Source organism: Mus caroli, unplaced genomic scaffold (genome assembly GCF_978045245.1).
Source record: "Mus caroli unplaced genomic scaffold, Mus_caroli_1 scaffold_18, whole genome shotgun sequence".
Lineage (NCBI taxonomy): Eukaryota > Metazoa > Chordata > Mammalia > Rodentia > Muridae > Mus > Mus caroli.
Genome location: NW_028227273.1, coordinates 44,055,218 through 44,077,110, shown reverse-complemented (window position 1 = coordinate 44,077,110; position 21,893 = coordinate 44,055,218). Strand labels below are relative to the sequence as shown.

Below are 21,893 nucleotides of genomic sequence, written 5' to 3'. Positions count from 1 at the left end.
CTTACTCTCCTAGCCCAGCTGTCCTCCAAGAAATCCCTAGCCCTGCCCTCTTAACGTGCTAAAAATGCCTGCGTCTGCACCTGTCCCAGCATCTTAACCATAGACTCCTAGAGGGAGAACCTCTGCGTTTTAGGTGCAATGTGGGGGCTGAGGTTTGTAACTTTTCAGTGAGGCCCCACTCTCAGAGCTTCATGCTCTGTGGAGTATCTGAGTGGCTGCAGTTCCCTCTCCTTACCTGTCCAGGAGCCACAGACTCACCCCCTCTCCCAGCCCACTCCTTCTTCCCAATGCCCTTCTCTTTCCTACAATTAAACAACGAGGAGTTTTCAAACAGCTGGGGCAGGCTGGATGACTTGGTCTTAACATTTGCTTTTCTGAGTTTTACAGTCACTGTTGACCTTGCACTGTCTTAAACAGAATCGTTTTATAAAAGGAGAAGGAACCCTGTTTTTAAGTTTCTTGATAAGATAGGACTCCTTTTTTTTTAAATTGAGTAGTTCTTTGTGATAAATATTTGGAAATCGGAAAATTACTTAATACCCAACCCAAACAAGTCCTTTATGTCTACTAGAAGGCTCCCTATGTCTTACTAGAGGAATTCCTGTTATAATCAAGGTGTGTGTGTGTGTGTGTGTGTGTGTACACATTCATGTGGGCAGGCACATATATGAGTGTGCATTTACATGGAGGCCAGAGGTCACTCCCAAGTTCCTCTACTGCTGTTCACTTGTGTTTTGAGATAGTGTCACTTACTGGCCTGGAACTCACTGAGCAGACAAGTCTGTCTGGCCAGCTAGTCCCAGAGTCCTCTTGCCCATTCCCCAGTGTGAGACTTGCGAGTCTATGACAGCACAGTTGGCTTTTGAGCAAGAGTCCTTGTGACCACATGTGGTTCCTTACACTGGCACAACAAGCCATTTTCCCATCTAGCTGCCAGCCTTGCTGCTTTTTTTTTTCTTCTGTGTCTTATTTTCCTTTAGTCTGTAAAACAAAACAAAACAAAACAAAACAAAACAAAACAAAACAAAAAACCTGGTGAAGCATGCAGCTCATTGTCTGAGCTCTTCACAGCACCAGAGAGGACTGGGTTCAGTTAATCCCTTTGGGATGCTCCTGGGTGCCTTGTTAGCAGAGCAGAGGGTGAATAAACAGAATGGCTGGTGTTGGGGTGGATTTTTCTAGCTACTCTTAAGAAGAGTAAGAATTAAGAATTTAGATCACTGCTCCATAGATACTTTTAAATGTGGGAAAAACAGAAAAAAAATACTAAATTGGCAACTTATTGTAGTCACTTTAAATTTGTCAGCTTTTAAAAAGTATTTTTTTACTTTATGTATATGGATGTTTTCCTGCATATATGTGCCTGGGTATTATCTACATTCCTGGTGCTCTCCAAGACCAGAGGCAGGTATTAGGTCCTATAGAAGTAGAGTAACAGATTGTTATGAGCCACCATATGGGTGCTGAGAATCAAACCCAGATCCTCTGATAGAGTACAGCGCTGATAGTCACTCCAGCCCTGTGTGTCAGTTTTTTGAGAGACAGTTGTCAGTCACTGCAGAGAGTTGTTTGGAAATGCTATCATATAGGAAGGGTTTAGACGATACAATACTCAACCAGAAAGTGAACATGACTGAAATGGCACAGAAGTCGGGTACAGTGGCACACGGCTGCCTATTCTGAGGGCTGAGGTAGGAGGATTGCAGGCTCTAGGCAGTCCAGCACGGGAAACTTAGCGAGGTTTTTTCCACCTAAAAAGGAAAAATAAGCATGAATTTTCAAAAGTTATGTAAAAACATTTTTAATTAAATTTGAATCCAAAGTACTGGTAAGATCTCTTTTTCTTTTTTCCCTCCCTCCCTCCCTCCCTCCCTCCCTCCCTCCCTCCCTCCCTCCCTCCCTCCCTTCCTTCCTTCCTTCCTTCCTTCCTTCCTTCCTTCTTTCCTTTTTTTTTATGCTGTTTTGTTTTATTTTGTTTCTCAAGACAGAATTTCTCTGTGTAGCCCTTGCTGTTCTAGAACTAACTCCATAGACCAGGCTGGCCTGAACTCACCAGGATTCAGGATCTCTTTTAAAATGTTCATAAGTCTTGTATGAATTACTATTCTCTTGCTATGAAGAGATACCACGACCAAAGCAACTTATAAAAGAAAGGGTTTGAGGGCTTACGAACATTTTAAAGGCGTAGAGTCCGTGCCCATAATATGGGGAGCAAAGCGTCAGGCAGGCATGGTGTTGGGGCAATAGCTTCGAGTTCACATGCAATCCTCAAAGCAGAGGCAGAAAGAAGAACCGACTGGAATAAAGGGCTCTTTGGAAACCTCAAATATCACCCCTGGTGACACACCTCCCAGTTCTCAAATATGGAAGTTTATGGGGATACTCCCATTCAAACTTACAGCAGTTTTGGCAGCAGGCAGAACCCAGAGAAGATTCCAGAATGGAGTAAGGAAGGTGGGTACAAAATGCCACCACTAGTTGAAAAGTATTGGTATTTGATGGCTGCAGCAAAAAGGGAGTCATTCTTGTTTAATGATGTGATCCCTGCCCTGATCGGGTAAACACACTCCAGGGTGGGTTCCAAGTCTAGGAGTAGATGGACAATATAAACTGAATGCAGTGGTATGCAAGTGGAGGGTGACTCTGGGAGGAGTTAGGCAGTGAATATGATCAAAATACAGATATAATACACTTATGCACATATGTGTCTTTCTCTCTGACTCTCTCTCTCTCTCTCTCTCTCTCTCTCTCACACACACACACACACACACACACACACACACACACAGAGGCATGTATACACTATCCTTGGAGAAAATAACTAGCCCTGGGAAGTCTGGAATGAAGAATGTATTTGGAAATTAGAGTATCTTTTTCTAGAAAGCAAGGGAGGTATCAAAGACAATCGATTGTTTAAGAATTGTGTAGGTCTTGTTTTGAAGGGGTCTCGTTGCCCAGTGGTGGAATGACTGACTGACGATAGGGGAGTAAATAAATAAATAAATAAACAACCTATGAGTTATAGTGACTCCAAATAAAAGAAAGACTCTTCCATTATTGCTGTGAGCACCCATCTACAGAGGCTGTTTTTGAAAAGGTTAGTCACTTGACTAAGTCAACTGTGTAAAGAATCACAGAGTAATGAATGGTGGCGCTTCTTCTCCCCTTTCCAGCAGCTAGGCCTGATGTTCACCGGCAGCAAGTGTGCATCTTTGCACTGTCCACGTCCTGCGCCAGTGCTGGTCCTTAGTAGATGAAACTTGCCTCTGACACTCCAGATCCCTGGGCCAGCCTTAGTTCCTTTGCATGGTTGTTGGCAGCCTGTACCTAAAGTAAGAGCAGTAGAAGTAACCACCTGCAGACCTGTGAGGAGCACTCGTCGGCCACCCTCAAAGACACCCCCCACCGTGGATGGGTTGAGTCATCTGTGTTCCCTCTCATCGTGTTCTTAAATAGACACACTTATGAAATTCCAGTGCGGCTTGGATTGTCCTAGATATATCTAGGAAATACGTGCTGCGAGTTCATTACCACCTATATAGCATAGGGAAACAATAACCTCCGTCTGTTTTTATCTCTCTCAGCCATGGAGTTTCATGAACACTTGCACAGCATAGGCACCAAGGAGGGGCTGAAGGAACGGAAACTACAGAAGGCAGTGGAGAGCTTTACCTGGAATATTACAATCTTAAAGGTACTGTGTTACTTGCTTTTCTGTTGCTATGGTAAAGATCCTTGACCAAGGCGACTTAGAGAATTGATGCTGCTTAGCATTTCAGAGGGCTGAGTCCATTATGGCAGGGATGCAAGGTAGCAAGCAAAAATGATGGCCAGACAGGAGGCTGAGAGCCCATATCTCTATCCACAGATTTGAAACAAAGGAAGCAATATAGAAGTGGAACAAAGCTGTAAAATTTCAAAACCCACCCCTAGTATCATATTTTTTTTTCCAGTAAGGCCACATCTTCTAAAGCTCTCTGAACAGTGCTACCAGTGGGAACCAAGTGTCCAAATGTCTGAGCCGGTGAAGGATATTTCTCATCTAAACCATCACATTCCAATCTTTGGTTTCCATAGGCTCATGGCCATATCATAATGCAAAATTAATTTCGTTCAGCTCCAAAATTCCCCATAGTCTTTCACAATCTCAACATTGTTTAAAAGTCCAAAATCTTCTGAAATTAAAAAACAATTTCTAGCTGTAACTCCTGTAAAATAAAAGTAAAATTATGTATATCTAGCATATCATGGCAGAGAATATACATTACCATTTCAAAGGGAGGAATGGGGACATGAGGAGGAAATTCTGAACCAGTCTGAATCCCAGCAGGTAAAATGCCAGATCCCATAGTTCCATGTCCATTTTCAGGGACTTTAGTTTTAAAGAGCTTTGATGGCACAGCCCCTCCAGCTTTGCTGTCCCCAACATACCCCAACAAGCCCCTCCCTTGGGCTGGTTCCACTCCCTGTATTCATCTGTCCTTGGCAGATCCCCCACAGCTTTGTCATCTCCAGCACCTTGGGGTCTGCATTGCATCCCAAGCTTTGCTTTCACAGCTGCCTGTAATGGCCTCAGGTCCTCTTCACCCTCAGGTTGTTACAGAGGGATTCTCCTGCCACGTGCTCACATGCTGCCTGGCTTGAGAGGCTCCCTGAAGCTGGGGAAGAGGAATGCATGGCTGCTTTCCTTCTGCATCCTTTGTGCCTCTAAGGACACTCCCAAGGTTAGCTGCCGGCGTGGGGTGGACCTTGGTCTCGTGAATCACATTAGCAGTAGTGCTTTTATTCAGTTGCTTTCTAGAAGCAGAAAATGTGTAGGCTCTCTTTGACCTGTTGGAGATTTAGTTAGGTGGGGTCTTTCCTTTTTCCAGTTCAGAGCAGGCCGAACCTTACCCTCGGTATTCTCTTTGACAGTTACAGTCTCTTCCACACAAACCTTTCTTTTTGTCCCATTAAGCTTCCTAGTGTTTTTTTCCTGACTGCATTTTGTATTTTTTTTTCTGCTCTACTTGCTCATTTTCATTGTAAAGCTGCCTAAGTATTTTTAGTAATAACAATGCCATAGACTCAACATTATCTGTCTTGAAATTTCTTCTGGCCAAAAAACATTAGTCCATACATTTTTAAAGTAGCTGCAGGTAACTTCTTGGGGCTCAGGCACAAAGCAGCCAGAATCTTTGCTACAAAAGCACAGGCAATGATCTGTAGCTGAGCTGCGGTTATTGATCCCCTCTGAAACTGCATTTCTGTAGTGGTCTCTGGGGGAAGAGAGGTTTCTCTGATGAGGAGTGGGTTGTACTGTTGTCTAAGGGTGCACACACAGCTTCCAGCACCACTCAGTGCTCCCGAAAGAGACTAGGACTAGAACAGCTTTTAAAAGGTATTTCTTTTGATATTACAATTATAATTACATCATTTCCCTCCTCTTTTCTCCCTCTACCCCGCCCCCATATAGGAATCTATATGAACAAGAAGGAATTCTTGCTCTCTTTCAAATTCATGACCTCTTTTTTTTTTTCATTAAACATTGTTATAAACATATGTGTGTATGGATACACATTTTCCCAATACATAAATACACATATTCCTACATACATAACATGCTCCGTCTAGTGTCACCGGCATGCACATTTCCAAGGATGACTGTTTGATGTATTGGATAACAAACTGTGTGCTCCTCCAGGAAGACCATAGTTGCCTGTAGTTTTTGTGCAGAGTTAGGCCGTGGAAGCTTTTCCCTCTATATGTTACCATGTCTGTTGGTGTCACACCATCCTTGTTAGCTCCTGATTTGGCAGTCATGCTGGTAAGCCTTTGTGGATGTAGCTCCTGACAGTCCTAGGAGATATGGCCTCACAGAACCCCACTGTTCCCTTGGTTGTTAATCTTTCTGCCTCTTTTCTGCAACTATCCCTGAGCCTTTGGTGTAGGAGTTCTATGGTAGATGTATCAGCTGGTTCTGAGATTCTCAACTCTCTATTTCGATTGTAGTTTTCTGTACTGGTCTCTGTCTGTTGCAGAGAGTAGTTTCTTTGATAGGAAGTAAGGACTATATTTATCTGTGGGTGTAAGGATAAATATTTAAAGTGTAGTTAGGGCTTATGCTGGTTTAGTAGAGTGGTGGTCATAGGTTCTCTCTTAAGATCCATGATCTCACTAGCCCTTGATAGTTGGTTAGCCTTCCACTACCTACTCTTGTGGAGCAGGTCTTATATCTAATTAGAGAGCCCATGGGCATGTGCCCAAAGGACTCGATATCATCCTCCATAGGTCCTTGCTATTCTGTATTCATGACTGCTCAATTCACAATAGCTAAGAAATGGAAACAAGCCACAAGTCATACAGCTGAGGAGTGGGCAGTGAAAGTGACTATATATATGTATACATATACACGTACATACACATATACATATGCGTACTATATATATATATATATATATATATATACTGTATTCTGCAGTATATATATATATATATATATATATATATACTGCAGAAAACTACTTAGCTGTAATGAAAAATGAAATTATGAACCTTTCTGGTAAACGGATAGAACGTGAAAGGGCCATATTAAGAAAGATAACCCAGAACTAGAAAAACAAACATCTCGTGTTCTCTCTCACCCAGGGCTATAAATCTTTAGATGGGTGTGTACAGCCTGGATTAACTGCAGAGGCAGGGAAATGAGAGCCATTGGCTGGGTGCTTTGCTTATAGCATTTAACTCTTCTCTAGGCCAACATTTTACAGTCTTGCATGTTCCTTCATAAGACAACGTGGTGTGGTTCTACACCGCAGAAGCTCACTTCCTGGTACCATCCCATAGTAGTTATTGTTCTGTTCCTGTAACAAAATATCATGACCAAATTGACTCATGGAAGTAAGAGTTCATTTTGGCTCACAGTTCCAGATGGGCAGGCCTAGGAAGCATGACAGCAGGCACCCAAGGCAGCCAGAGCAGGCAGCTCACGCCCTCAACTAGGAACACAAAGCAGAGTGCAGACTGGACGGGCATGAGCCTTTAAACTCTGAATACCGCTTTCAGCTCTTCCCCTTGGATTGCATTTCTGCCTTGTGGTGTCAGACAGTGAAGCCTTAGTAAGGTCACAGGAATTACTGACAACACCACACCTCCCACAGTGGCTCAGGTACCTGTTGTAAGAAACTTCCTTCATGTGAGAGGCCTATAGCTATCTTACTTCAATATGAATGCTTTAAAATTAATTTTCTTTATGAGTAATATGTGATCATTATAAAATCATATTAAGAATAATGAGACCTAATTCTAGCATCCAGAGGAACTTAGTTTCGGCTGTTCGATGTATATTCTAGAATTTTTCCTATGGCATATGTAACATGGAATGATTTGAAGATGATATGGTACATGTATTAACTATTAACATTCTTCCAAGTGCTTGGGAATGTCGCAGAAGCATTTTTGGCCCTGGACAACCACATGTAAAATTATCCTCAGGTACTCACCTATAGCTGTGCCCAATTAATGCTACCCACATGATCCCAACACAGTGCTCATCACTACCCACTTCAATGCTTTATATTCCTGAATGAGAGAAAGACACACACACAGCCTTTATATTTTTATATGCCTTAAACAGCTCAATGGCTGTGCCACTTCCTAACCTCCATATGGCTAATCCTCCCCAATATTCCTGAGTTACTGTTGCAGGAAATATTTTTAAAAAGGACCAACACATTCCTGCGCATGTGCCACCAACTCTCAGCCCCACTGCGGTCCTGCTGGCTCTGTCTCTACCCACCAACTCTCCAGCAGGGCTGCAGTGCCCCTCTCTGCCGCCAGATTCTCTTATGCCAATTCCCCAGAGGGGCTGGACTGATAAGCTTTCCGCAGTGAGTGTCCACCCCACGATCAGCCACCACACCACCCATCAACCAAGTAAGTCAAAACTCTTGAACCTTGTAATTAAACAGTCAGATTTATGTATTAATAAATTCTCAATTTACAAGATACCAATACAATAATTTCAGAAACAGTTGATAATGATGACAGCTTTATCCCAATTATTCAAACCTTATGATATCATAACTACCTGTGGCTGGTTAAAGCCACGCTGGTTCACATCTGCCTCCATGTTGGCCTTCCTCCTCCTTCCCTGAGCCATTCTCTGTCTCTGCAACTCTTAGCTCCGCCTCCCTTTTCCCTGTCCAATCACAGGCCTCCTGCTGCCCAATGTGATAGGACAGGAAAAATCCTGCAACAAGTTATTACTTACTAAAATCTAAGTTCCATCTTTGCTGCCCTAGACCCAGTCATGCTGCATCCCCCTGGCTCCTACATGGAAGCTATGTTCTCTGTTCCACACCTTCTCAGGCATGGTGTCTTGGTTCTCCTCCCAGCATGGCAGATCTCTCCCGCCTTCTTCCTCCATCCCTTGCCCAGGGAATCCTAAAAGGCCTGCCTCTGTCTCCTGCCCAGCCATTGGCTGCCAGCAACTTTACTTACCAATCAAAACCAACTAGGGGAGGGACCCTCAGTATCATGAAGATGTGTGGATTTCTTGTGCAGTCTGGGGGACTTAGATTAACATAGTACAATCAGCACTAGACCAAGCCCACAACACCCACCCTCCAAACTTTATGCTCAGTTTAAAATACAGCTTTAAAGACATTATCAAGCTGCATCTTCCTGCAACTGATTTTGCTGATTTAACTTAATAAAGGGTATTTTCAAAGCTAGCCAATTTATACTTTCTCATGTTAAACTCTCGATCATTTTTATGATTACAAAATCATTTTCGTGTATTCAAGCACTTACCTTCTTATCTTCCTACAGAAGGGGTGTGTGTGTGTGTGTGTGTGTGTGTTGTGTTTAGAATATATAACAGACATGCGAATGTATAACAAAAAGGGATTTGGCTTTACAAGTTGCTGCCGGGAGGTGGAGGGGTGGATCACAGGTCTCCTGTACGCTCAGAAATAGAGTATGGTACTTTAAGCTCTAAGGGAGAAACAAACTTCTCTTTGCTTTTATTTTATTATAGGGAAATACAGACTTGTAGTGTAGTTCAGAAGCCAAGTAGCTAGCTAGACCTCAGGTTGGAGCTTGTCAGTGTGAGATAAAAGGAACAGCCGCGGCAGCTCTGCTGTAATAAACAAGAGGGTTTAACAAGCCCACGTGCTGTGCACGGAGGGCCGTCACAGAGTGTTGCTCCCCCATAGCCCAGTGTGATCCAGGCGCTTATACCTACTTCCTCGTGATGGAGGGGGCAAAACTGGAGTCTAAACTGTGAGGGGCAGTAAACCGTTCTAGGTAAATGAGCAGCCCTGGGGCTCAGATCATAAAAAGTGCCTGGAACCAAGTGGGCTAGACATAGACAGGGACTCGTGCGCTGATCTGAGTAGTGTGTTTCTTCTTTCTCCTGCTGATCCGAGGTTAGTCCATGGCAGCGAGAGAAGTGGCAAAGGCAGCTGCATTATTCTTTCAAGAGTCTGATCTTTAGACAGATATGGCAACTTCAGAAACCTCTTCAGCATCTGCTACTCTTCAGGGGCCTTAATTTTGAACTACCAGGGTACCCTGTTTTAGGGTGGACTCTGGATTTCTTCACTAGAAATGCAGAAATGGGCCAGGTGCATGTGTTGTCCCCTAGCCTGCTGTCTAGGACCTCATGGAGGCTGAGGCTTGGGAGTCGCACACTTGGGATCAGCTTGAGCTATGTAGAAAGACACTGTTAAAAAGCAAACGAACAGCAACAGCAGAAACAGAACTGTGGTGCCCACTCCAGCCTGCTGAAGCCTGGCTCCCGTTTTCCTGAGTGCCCCGGGTCTGCTTTTTAAATGTCCTAAGCTTGAGGGAGTGCTATGCTAGAGTCACTGAAATGGGAGCCTTCTGTGTCTACTGCGAGACAGCACAATATGCAGTATCTCAAAGGTCGGCGATGGGAAAGAACAGCTGTGCCAGAGGAGCCTTTTGAATTATGTCTAGAGAAGAGATTACCTCGGGCTTGCGTTTATGAGAAAAGAAATGCGTGGGGTTGGGTAACAAGTAAGGTCTTTTACGTTTTGCTAGGATGCTGCACGTGGTGCCTCTGTGCTTGGTTTGGATTTATTTATTTATTTATTTATTATGTGAGTGAGTGTTTGCCTGATGCATGTATATGTAACCATGTGCATGTTTGGTGCCTGTGGAAGTCAGAAGGGGACATTGGGAGCTAGAGTTACAGTGGCGATGAGCCGCTTGCATTAAGTTCTTCTGATATTAAGTTCTTCTGATTTTGAGGCCCCGTTGCTTTAGGGGCAACACATCTTTCCTTGGGCTTCACCCTTCTCATCTGAACCACAGAAGGGGCAGGCACTACCTACTTCTGGCCAAGGCCAAGCAGGGAATCTTTAGTTATGCTCACAAGAGGTGCCTGCTGGTAAAAAGTTAAAGTAAGAAAGTCCGACGGTGTTCACTTGGGTTTTTTGTTGTTGTTTTATGTTGTAGAAAATGTAGTCACGATCCAGGGGTTATGCCCTGCCTGGGACCATTTTAGCTCCTGGATAAAAGGCACACACAAGCTTTAGATTTACAATAAGCCTTAAACATCACAAGAGCTGGGCAGATTCCTATTCTATACTATTATTACATACCCCGTGCTATTAGAATTTACTTTCCTATCAATAACCCCTAGTTATTACTCACTAGGTTTCATCTGGGCTGCTCCTAACTAACTCCAGCTGGCCAGCCCTCAGGCCATGTTTCCTTGACTCCTAACCCAGGGTGACTTTCTCTTCCTCATTTTTTTTTTTTTGTTTTGTTTTGTTTTAAATCTTTTCTTGCTTATTTAGCTTTCCAGTTTTGAAAATGGGTTTGAAATATGGAGAGAAGAAAGCATCTGTGGTTGCCCTGCCCAGGTCTATTACCATCTTGGTGTTCTACTCATTGTCCCCTGCACAAAGCTCCTGTGGGCATTTACATACAAGTCCTTGCATTGTATCCCTTAGTGGGTGAACACTGAGTGCAAACTCAAGCCAGATGCACCTCACAGGTACTATGTGTCAGACCTCATGTGGAACCATCAACACAGTGTGCAAGCAGCAACACAACCCACGTTCATGTTCACACTGGCCTTAGTGCAGCTGGTTTGATGGACTTGAAGTGTTTGTCAGCACTTCGAATTGTTAGCATAGCTCTGTTAGTGAATGGAGGAGAGTGAACATCTTTTTTATAATTTTCTTTTTGTTTGTTTGGTTGGTTGGTTTGGTTTGGTTTGGTTTGGTTTTTTGAGGCAGGGTTTCTCTGTGTAGCCCTGGCTATCCTGGAACTCACTCTGTAGACCAGGCTGGCCTCAAAATCAGAAATCCGCCTGCTTCTGCCTCCCTAGTGCTGGGATTAAAGGTGTGCGCCATCGCGCCCGGCTATAATTTTCTTAAATGGTGGTGTATTTTTTACATGCTACCTCTTGCTTGGTTCCTTCTCAGATACTCAGGTGCTGCTTCTCTGTGGTGGTGCCATTGTGTGTGTGTGTGTGTGTGTGTGGTGTGTGTGTGTGTGTGTGTGTGTGTACAGTGGTTTTCTAGCTTTGAATTGGACCAGGGTCACTTGTCTCTTCTCTTTCTATCCAATTGTTTTTAACTCCGCTCTATAAACAAAAGATTGAAGAACCATCATTAACTGTGTCCCTCCCTAGTTCGGTTGAGTATAAGAAAGAGTTTCCTGTATTTTTATCGCTTCTCAGTGTAGTGTAGTAGCACATGCCTGCAGTCGCAGCTCTTAGGTGACCTGAGCAGGAGGCCATCCGGGCGGAGCTGTGTAACAGGTCCCTGTTCCTTAGTTGGCCACTTCCTGCTCAGTCTGGCTGCTGCTGTGGTTTTAACTTGGTTCTGTTCTTACTGGTTTCACTCTGTATCAGGAATGTGGGGAGGGACTTCTGTGGCTCATTTCCCACCAGCACTGTGGGGAGTTGATCGATCTTTCTTCTGTCCTCCCTGAAGTAATCTCTCCCTGAGAGCAGTTACCATGCATGTTCATTGCTGTGCTTTTGATGGCAGAATCTCAAGGTGGAAAAGTCCTGGTGTAGCTGGTTACCAGGAACAGAAATTCACCAAGACTAGCTGGCAGAGAACGGGCTGAAAGTGTTGGCACTCACAGGAAATCATGAGAGACCACAGGGAACTCGGATCAAAACACTGCATTCTTGCCTCAGAGGGCCAGAAAGCTGTCAGAAGCCCTGGTGACCGAGAGCATCTGTGTCCTCTAGTTCCAGGGTTGTGCCGGCTTAGCTCTGGCATCTCTCCATTCTTCATGGCTAGCTAGCTCCTGTTCACACAGTTCCTACTGTGTTATAGCTCAGCCTCTCCTTGGTCTTCTGCAACTGCTCTTCATGAGCTCTGTAGTAAGTGTACCCTGTGGTATTTGCTGGCTCAGCCCAGCCTTTAATTCTAGACCAGCAGTCCCACAGTGACAGGCCTCCTCATATTAGTTCTTACCCAGCCCTAATCCCTGTAGCCAAAAGATGGATGCCTTCACTGGCAGCTCCAGTTTCATGTTGCTATGTAACAAACTACTTCAAAATTGGGGGCTTAACCCCCCCCATTATTCTATACATTAGCTGTGCTCAGCTGGGTGGTTTTCCTGATCCATGTGGTGGTGGTCAGGGCCAGGGGAAGGCTTTGCTTCATTGGGAGCTCACATGGCTTAGAAAATGGAGCAGATTTCACTTGGCTGGCATCTCACCTAAGGGCTTGCTGTGTGTGTGTGTGTGTGTGTGTGTGGCTTCTCCTAGTACTGTCGGAGGTACAGAGCTGATCCTGGGCACTCCTCACTCTGCAGACCCTCTCCCTTTCCTCCTGGATCTTGGTCTGGAAGCTCTCCCTGATTTCCTGCTTTCTGGGTCCAAGCTGTGGCTCACTTCCGTGGTCCAGCTGCTCCTGAAGCCTCCTCCCAACCTGTCACCAGAATGCCAGTGGATGAGGCTGCCTTCCCTATGACAGATCCATGACAGGGGCATGAGTCAGAGCCGGTTTAGAAAACATTATAGTCTAGACACCATGGTGCCCTGCAATGGCTGGACTTGGTGGTAATATTTCCTGGGGTCACGGGGACAGCTGGGTAGAAGTCATGATTCCCAAAAGTCCTTGGACTTGCCAAGTTCCTTCCCTGCTCTCCTGTCTAGGCCCAGCTCAAACTACCTCCTCTGTAATGCTGCCTGGGAACCTCCATCTTAGGTGAATGAAACAGGAGATTGTTTTCTTGGGAGAACGGCATTTCTTCTGGATTTAAATTAAATTGGTTTCTTAATTTGAAGTTTTATAGCGCTTTTGTAAGTTGAAGGATAACTACAGATTAGAGACCGGAAGTGGTGGTGGGAGTCTTAAGACTACAGAACAAAGTTGAACAAAGTCTCCATCATTCTTGTATGATGAAGATCTGCACATACAATAAGCTATCTCTTTAGATTGAGAGAAACAGCTGAAGCCAGAACACAGTGTATTATTTTCATTCTTCCCCAGTGCCTTCTACTGCCTCTTGCAGAGCTGCTATAGATGTAAGCGGGGCAGAGAGAAAGCTCCCACCTTTCACTACTAATGCACGTTCAGCCCTGTGTGCACAGCCGTAAGTGCCTGTGCGGGAAAACCATGGGATGGAAGACACAGGGCACATTTAGACAGTTCTCACGGCCTATAGAAAAGCATGTGCCCTGGTACTCTAGCTGAAGGTTACTTTGACGTTGGGTAATCTTGTTTCAAGTGTGAGGTTTAGTGAGACTTCAATTGGAAGTAAGCCTGACTAATAGGAGACCTTTCTGATTATTGTGCTTGGCTTTAGCCTTCCCCAAGATAGGATGGTGAGGGATGCTTTGCAGCCCATAGCCAGAGCTCCCATAGCCCTGCCCTCCCATTCACTCATTGCTCATTCAACACAAAGGAGATGGAATTCTCCATTTCAGTATTTACATCATGGGAAGGATGCATATGCTGAATACATAGAAATGGTAGAAATTCTGTTTTATGTGCTTCACAATGCTGCATTCAGTGAGTGGGGTTCAGCTCTCTTTAGGTAGAGGCCTATGGTGACTTGAAAGGAACATAAGGCACACACTTAGAAAGTGGGTTGTATTCTAGTGTAATTTGCTGTTTAGATTCTGTCTTGTCCAAAGTCCCTGACTTGTCTAAATTCAGCTTCTTAGCTATCAGGACCAGAAGAGTACCATCTTCATAGTCATGAAACTGCCAGGAGCGGTCTTTACAAATGCCAACCTCAGCACACACCAGGTAGTCATTCAGTGAACAGTCGCTAGCCTTCCCAGAAGGCTTTGTTGTTTTGTCTCTGACATAATATAGGCTTTATGGCTTCAGTTACTTGATAATTACAATTCAGAGCCCTTCTGAGCCACTTTCAATTGTGGATGAAAGAAATGTACTGACAGCTGGAACAGTGGCTCAGAACTGCCCACATTTCCAAGGGATCTGGTTTGGAGTCCCAGCACCCATGTAACAGCTCACAACTATCTGTAATTGCAGTTCTAGGTGACCAAACCCTCCCTTGGGACTCTAGGTACTACACACACATGGCCCAAAGATATGCATACCTGCAGACCAAATACCCATGCACATAAAAATAAGCTGTAAAACATTAACAGGGCATATTAGATAGTTCTCAGGACATTTTTAAAAGTTCATTTATTTCTCTATTGCAATCTTTAGGTTCACAGCAAAGTTGAGAGCAGTGTTGGGAGGTGTCCCACATCCTGCCTGTTGCATGTATCACCTCTTCATCCTCCCCACGAGAATGATATGCTTTTTGCAGTCATTGCAGAGCCTCCATTGACATGCCATGGCTCCTCAAAGACCATAATTCAAGCTAAGGTTCCCTCAGCATTGCGCGTAGGATAGATTTGAACAATCTGTATTGTCTATAGCAACATGGTCCCATTGTTCCCCTACGCCCTTTTTCAGTTCTAGAGACTGAACCAGGGCTTCACACACATGCTAGACAAGCACTTTATCCCTGAGTCCCATTGCCAGCCTACCATTCATAAAATGCATTTTTGATTATACACATTTAAGTTGCATGACTTCATGGTTTGATTGTGTCCATTACTGTGTCACACAGGATCTGCACCTTATTCCAGTGCTCTAAGCATCCTCTGTGTCCTCCCCACATGTCCCCGATACCTGTCAACCACTGACCTGGTCCTGTCTCCATAGTTTTGTTCGTAGCTCTCTAAGGAGGTTTGGCCATTTGGCTTGTGCTTCTCAATGCTTATGAAGTAGTAAATTGAAGCAGACTCACTTGTAGATGAGTCTCCCGACCCCTGCAGCAGTAACCAGAAAATATTTACTAAGAGGCACCATGGTTGTGAGTGCCTGCTATATAATGTCCCATCAGAAGATGTGTGTTGGGTTTGCAGTCTCAGTTGTCTGGTTTGTATTGCAGAAGACACTCAGATGAGAAATAGCATAGCAGCTACACTGCATGTCATCATCTCAGAGGGACACAAATGGTCTCTTGAGGAGAGATAAAACCCAATTCTGTGGTGGGAAAATTAGATGCATACAGATATAGTCAATAGGCAGGGACCAGCATATGTTGTTGTGTTTTATAAAAAAAAGAAGGCCAGGATATGTTTTGTTCAGTAAGGTATGGTGAAGTGGGAGGGGAGCCTCGGCGGGCCCATGCTGAGACCATAAGACAGGTTTAGTAGAGAATAGAGTTTATTTAGGGCATGGGAAAGGGAATTGAGAAGAGAGTAGAGACAGAAAGACAGGGAGAGGGAGAGGAGAGACAAGGCTGGCTGGAAACATGTAGAGAGGTGCGGGGGAAGGGGAGAGATGGAGAAAGAGGTCAGAGATTGAAGGGGCAGAGTTCAAAGGGAGAGGAAGGGCCAAACAGCCCCTTTTATAGGAAGCCAGGCCTACCTAGCTGTTCCCAGGTAACTGTTGGGCAGAGCCTAGAAGGAATGCTAACACACATGTGCTAGGTCTGTATGTCCCTGGACAGTTGTCTGCCTTCACTAGGCTTTAGTGCCCCAGGGCCTCAGCCCGAGTTGGCATTGTCTCCAGGAAGTGGATGGGATTGTTGCCACAGTCGTCTGTGTTCTTCTCTGCATTCCCAGGGGATAAGAAGGTCAGTGCAGTTTATTTTTGTGCACTTAGCCAGAAGCCCTAGGGAGGAGGGGCCAATAATACCAAAGATGTTTGGAAAGGCCTTAGAAAATCAAGTTATTCACATATTTACCTAAAATTACATAGAATGTGTGCATGTGTATATATACACACATATTATAAATTTTAGAGACTATAAAATAGTATGACTCATTGTGTTAATAAACAACTTCCATTTGGTACATCTACCTTCTGTGTTGCCCCCTCCATTCCTACCCTTAGCTGTTTGTCCATTCCCCACCTTGTATCAACTGTACCCTGTCATTCCTGTCAGCTCCCCTGCTTCTGACATCTGCAGTCCCTTATGCTATCCTGGTCTCTGTGTTTATTCCATGTTGTATAATCATAGCTGAAGATTTGGGGCTATAAACCATAGACATCACTCAGTGTAACCATTTCTAGGTCCCTCTGCTTGTAAGTTTCACAATTTCACTTTTCCTTACAGTTGGATAGTATTCTGTAGTATATATGCCCCATAGTTTCATTATTCATTGTCTGCTGAAGGCCATTTAGGGTGTTTCCATTTCCTATCTATTGTGAGAAATGTCTATGCAGTAGGATGTTGGGTCCTTGAGGCACATGCCAAGGGCTATATAAATGGGTCAGATGGTTGGCCTATTTTTAACTTTTTGGGGTTCTCCACACTAATTTTCAGAGTGGCTACACCAATTTGCATTTTCACCAACAGTGAATGCGGCTCCTCTTTCTCCATAGCCTCACCAGCATTTGTTGGCCATTGTTTTATTGATCTTTGTATTCTGACTGGTGTAAGATGAACTCTCAAAGTTATTCTGACTTTTATTTCCCTAACTGCTAAGCATAATGAACATTTTTAATGTCTTAGCCATTTTTAGATGATTATGTGACTTTTATCTTCAAGTTCATTTATATGATGTATTTATTGACTTAGTATTTTTAACAAACCCTGCATTTTCAGGGCAAAGCCAGTTTGCTCATGATTGATGTTCTTTTTGATATATGGCTAGTATTTATTGGGGGGTGTCTGGGGCTGTGTTCAGCAGGGAGCCCAGCCTGAAGCTGGACTCACGTGTCTTCCCCTCATTTGTGTATTCGGATGCTGCTGCTTCAAGGAGGATCTTAGGACCGATCCCTCTGTTTCTCTCTTTTTGAAGAGTTTGAGGATCAGTTGTAGCTCATCTCTGAAGCCTGGTAGAATTCTTTCTGCAGTTACTTTTAAAGGTTGCTTTGTGGGCCAAAGTGAGAACCTTCAACATTTTGACCTAAATGTATTAGAGCTCTTTCTAGATAAAACCCAAACAGAGTAAGTTACACAATTCAAAACAGACTATGAAACTGAACACAGTTTGAGATTTCTCAACTAAAAACCCTATAAAGCCTCCAGATGACTTCAAAACTAGTCACCCTTTGTCGGTGGCAGTAGTGTTAAAGTCCTTGCTCTTCACAGGTGTGAAGCACTGGCCATGAGCACACCTTGGCAAACACTGGCTGCTCGGGATCCCTCTTCTTCTCACTGGGAAGCTGAACTCAGACAGTTTATTTCTGACACTGCACAGAGCAGCGTCGGGCCAGGTTCAGCTGCTGCCATGCTCAGACGTGCTGCCACTGAGGCTTAGTTTTCTGCCACATGGATGTGATTGGGCACGCACGGGATCTGTTTCAGATGCCATAATGGCCCTCTGAACTTGGGAAACAAAAGTGTCCATGAACCCTGCTACTGCACATTATTCTATGTCTTTCGGGAATTTTTGTTTTTAAAGTTGTTCTTCATCACATGGTACATCTGTGCTGAAGAAGAGCAAGCCACACAGCCTACACTGCTTCTCATTGTGTGCACATAGAATAAAGTGTCTGCTAATCAGAGTTACAGGCAGAAGGGACAGAGCCAGGTGTTCTGGAGGAGGCCTGCATGCCTGTAATTTATTTCCATTCAACAGACACTTGCTGACCACTTACCATATAATGTGCTAGGCTAAGAGGATCTAGTGATGATCAGAAATACACACACACACACACACACACACACACACACACACGAGTCGTGGCCTGAGGAGGTCAGGCCAGGCAATGAGCACTGAGCTCTGGTTCACTCTGCCCATGGAAGGCCTGCATGAAGAAGACCTGCTGTGTGTGTGAGCCATGTTTAGTGGCCTAGACTGGTGAGGGCCAAGTGAACAAGGCAGGAGATATGGGGATAGAATGCCAGCTGTGGGGCATGTCATAGGGCCACCAATAAGGACTTTGACCCTCACTCTGAGCTACTGCAGAGCCACTGACAGGTTTTAAGCTGAGAGAAGGTATTTTATGGCTGGGTCATAGTTGGCTCTCTCTGGCTGTGATGTTGAAAGGGAAGATAAGGAATGTTCCAGTCCCGTGGTTAGAGAAACATGGCAGTGGCTTAGAGTGCAGCGGGGCAGTGAGAAGGGATGCAGCTACTGTAAGCACTTGACTCAAAGTCACTGCAGAGTTGCATCTTACAGGGGCAGCGGGGGAGGGGCAGGCAGGGAGCTGGTGGTGACACTGGGGCTTTGCTTCAGGTGACATTGAGAACAAGGGTGCTCTAACTGAAGGGAAGCTTGAGGAGGGAGAACGCAGGCATCAGGAGCCCAGTCCAGAACATGTCAAGCCATAGAAGGCGTTTTCACTAAAGACCAACTAGTCTTCAGTAACAAAAGTAATATTCAAGTAGTAACCAAAGAAGGAAGACAGTAAATGAATTTTTAAAATTTTCAAAACAAAGAGCTGTTTAAAAAAAAACATAATAAAATCAATAAACCACAATCTAGGCTGAGGGGGGAAATGACAAAAATTACTAGTGGGGAACATATAAGGATTTCAGATCCTGTGGACAGTATGAGGATATCAAAATAATATCATAAACTATTCTATGCCCACAAACTTTGTATGGAGAATGGACAAATTCCTCCAAAGTATAGTCTTCCAAAACAGTCTTATAAGACCAGCATTATCCTAATACTTAAAGCAGAGGACTTTGCAAGAAAAAAAAAAACACTATAAACCAATATTTTTCATGGATATAGGTAAAATTTAAAAATGTATATGTCATGGACAGGGGAATCTATATTGGATATGCAAAGCTGACTCAGCTTGAAAAAATTAATTTGTGTAATATGTCACATCAGTAGGCTAAAGAAACATTGCACAGTTATAGCAGTAGCTGCAGAAAAGAAATCTGACATGAAATCCAGCGCCCATTCTTAGTCCTTGTGGTAAGAAGGAGGGACTCCAACACCACTAAGAACATCTGCACAGCCCACAGCTGATGTGGCACTCTGTGGTAAGAGTCCCAGAGCTCCCCTTAAAGATCCGCAGCACATCAGGGCTGTCCTGTAATTACATCACCTGCTTTCAGCGTGGCATTAGAAGTCCTGGCTAGTGCACTAACACAGAAGGGCAGCTAATAACAAGTGGGAAAAGACTTGTTTTGTTCACGGGTCCATTGCTTATATATATATATTATCTGAAAATTTAACAAGTAATTAATAAAATGCCTGGAACTGTGTTCTGTTTGTTTTATGTTGCTGTGGTGTCAACTTTACACAAACTACAGTCATCTGGGCATAGGGAACCTCAACTGAGAAAATGCCCAGCCAGATTAGTGAACAAGAGGAGGAAGAAAACCAAGAACATGGTCAGAATCCCAGAGCTTGGGACAGGAAGATCAGGAATCTGGGGGCAACCTCTGCTGTATAGTGAGTTAAAGGCCAGCATGGGCTACATGAGGCCCTGTCTTAAAAAGAAAGAGTAAGGGGAAAAGGCAGGAGTATAATGGGAAGACCTGTCGGCGAGGGACAGGAGATGTGTTCGAGCTGCAGCGGTGCTCCTCAGCACCCTAAGCTGCACAAGGCCACCCAGCCTCCAGAGGCAAGACTGACAGAGTAGACAAACTGCACAGAGCCATTGTCAGCTCAGACAGTGACCCACTGTGCCCCAGTCCTGCCACCTTTTCTCATCCGTATACGTAAAGTGACAGAACTAAGGGGCACACTGGACAAATGTTACTTCCTGCTTCTGATACTATAAGTCAGCAGGTAAGTTTGGGGAAAGGGCACAAACTAGACACACGGGACCACTCAATAGTGTGTGTCCTTCTCTGACTTCATACTGCTACATGACCTTTTATGCGGAATCCCCTTTCCACCAGGCAAACGCGGTGATGAACCAAAGATCTGATTCAAGTGCAGCTGGAAGAACCAGTGACTTACTGGAGTTACTTACAGGAGCAGGAGGCACTCAAAATGCCCATGTCACCAGTATCCTGTACAACTTTCAGGCAGCTGTGCCACTGATCTACCATGGCAATTGGCTTATATTTGCATGTGATACCTTAAATGTGGAATGGTCCCAGAGGCTCATGAGTTTGAACACTTTTTTTATTACTTATTAAAATGAACATTAAAAGGAACAACCAAGGTTGGTTAGGTAGTCTCATCCTTGAAAAATATGGTGTAACGGTCTAGAGAATAGTTGCAGTGTAGTAGAGATGTGTTCACGTCTTACATGGAAATGCAGAAAGGCAGAGGACTGTGGAGTGCAATGGTGAACGCATCTCCTTCTGACTAAAATCGACCTCCTCAGATGTGGTAACAATAAAAACCAAGCCTCCCTCTGCCAAATCACAATGCCTATATGTCTGCAGAATGGTTGTGATGGTGTCCAGCAACATTCTGTCTGTCTAATGCTGTTTAATTACATGTTCTGTTCTAGGGGCAAGCGGATCTTCTGAAATATGCTAAGAATGAGACCCTGGAGAACCTGAAGCAGATCCATTTTGCAGCTGTTTCCTGTGGACTGAACAAACCAGGCACTGAAAACTCCGAGGCCCAGAAACCACGCCGGAGCCTAGAAGCCATCCCCGAGAAAGCCAGTGATGAAAATGGAGACTAAGGGTCCTCCCAGTCACTGTGGACTTCCCACCAAGAACCAGTCAGCAGGCGCACTGGCTCACTGATGAAGATGAGAGCTGGGATGTCTGTCGGAGCACAACTGGAATACCCAACTGCAGTCCATCACTGCTGTGAATGTATGTAGCAACCCACGTGTGAAGGCAAATAAACTCTTTAACAAGAAACTCTATCCTGGCCCAAACATGCTGTCTTTGTATACAAAACACCCTGAGTCCCACTGTGAAGAGCAGTGCTTTGCCGTATTCCAGCAGAAACAGGCAGTTCCCTCACTCAGGGGGAACTGGATTGGATTGTTGAGTTTGTATTTATTGGTGAAACGGTGAATGTGCACACCTCACTGTGTGTGCTTGCCAGTCTTGGCGCTGCAGAGGCGTGCTTGCTGAGCCATATTTACTAAGCAGAATGTAAGAACCCAGGAGCTGAGGGCAATGTGCAGTGTGACTAAGGCTGCCTGGCTGAAGATGTGCTGTGTCAGCATGGGCAGCCGGGTGGAAGCCGCACCTTGTACATAGTTTTTCATTGTATGATGTAGTGGTCACATTAAAGATATCTTTTATGATATTTCTCCAATAGCAGTACATGCTTTTAGTGAAACTTTAACTTTTAAAACCTGTTCTCTTTCAAGAAGCCAATTACTTGTTAAATGACTGCTAAATGTAAGTCACCTGAGTCGCTGTCTGGCTTTTAGGATGGTTGTGATGCAAGCTCAGACCCCACACTCACCTCTGCAGACATGAGTCACCCCACCCCCCAGCCAAGGGTGCCATGCTGCCTGCAATTGTGAGCAGAATCGAGTGGGGGAAGGTCATACTTCCCTGCGGAGCCACCAATGACCAATGCCTCAGTTCCATCTGAGAAT

At 44.5% G+C, this 21,893-nt stretch overlaps 1 protein-coding gene across 3 annotated transcripts in view; it reads left to right on the top strand.

Annotated features, from left to right (window-relative positions):
* Plcl2 (phospholipase C like 2) overlaps positions 1-21,609 on the top strand; it is a 167,200-nt gene extending 145,591 nt beyond the window's left edge. For all 3 annotated transcript variants that reach the window (XM_085833346.1, XM_029471172.2, XM_029471173.2), the window contains 2 exons: positions 3,585-3,694; positions 20,835-21,609. In XM_085833346.1, the coding sequence (XP_085689472.1) occupies positions 3,585-3,694; positions 20,835-21,014 (290 nt within the window). In that variant the 3' untranslated portion in view covers positions 21,015-21,609. The remainder of the gene's footprint in view (positions 1-3,584; positions 3,695-20,834) is intronic.
* The last annotated feature ends 284 nt before the right edge of the window (positions 21,610-21,893 follow it).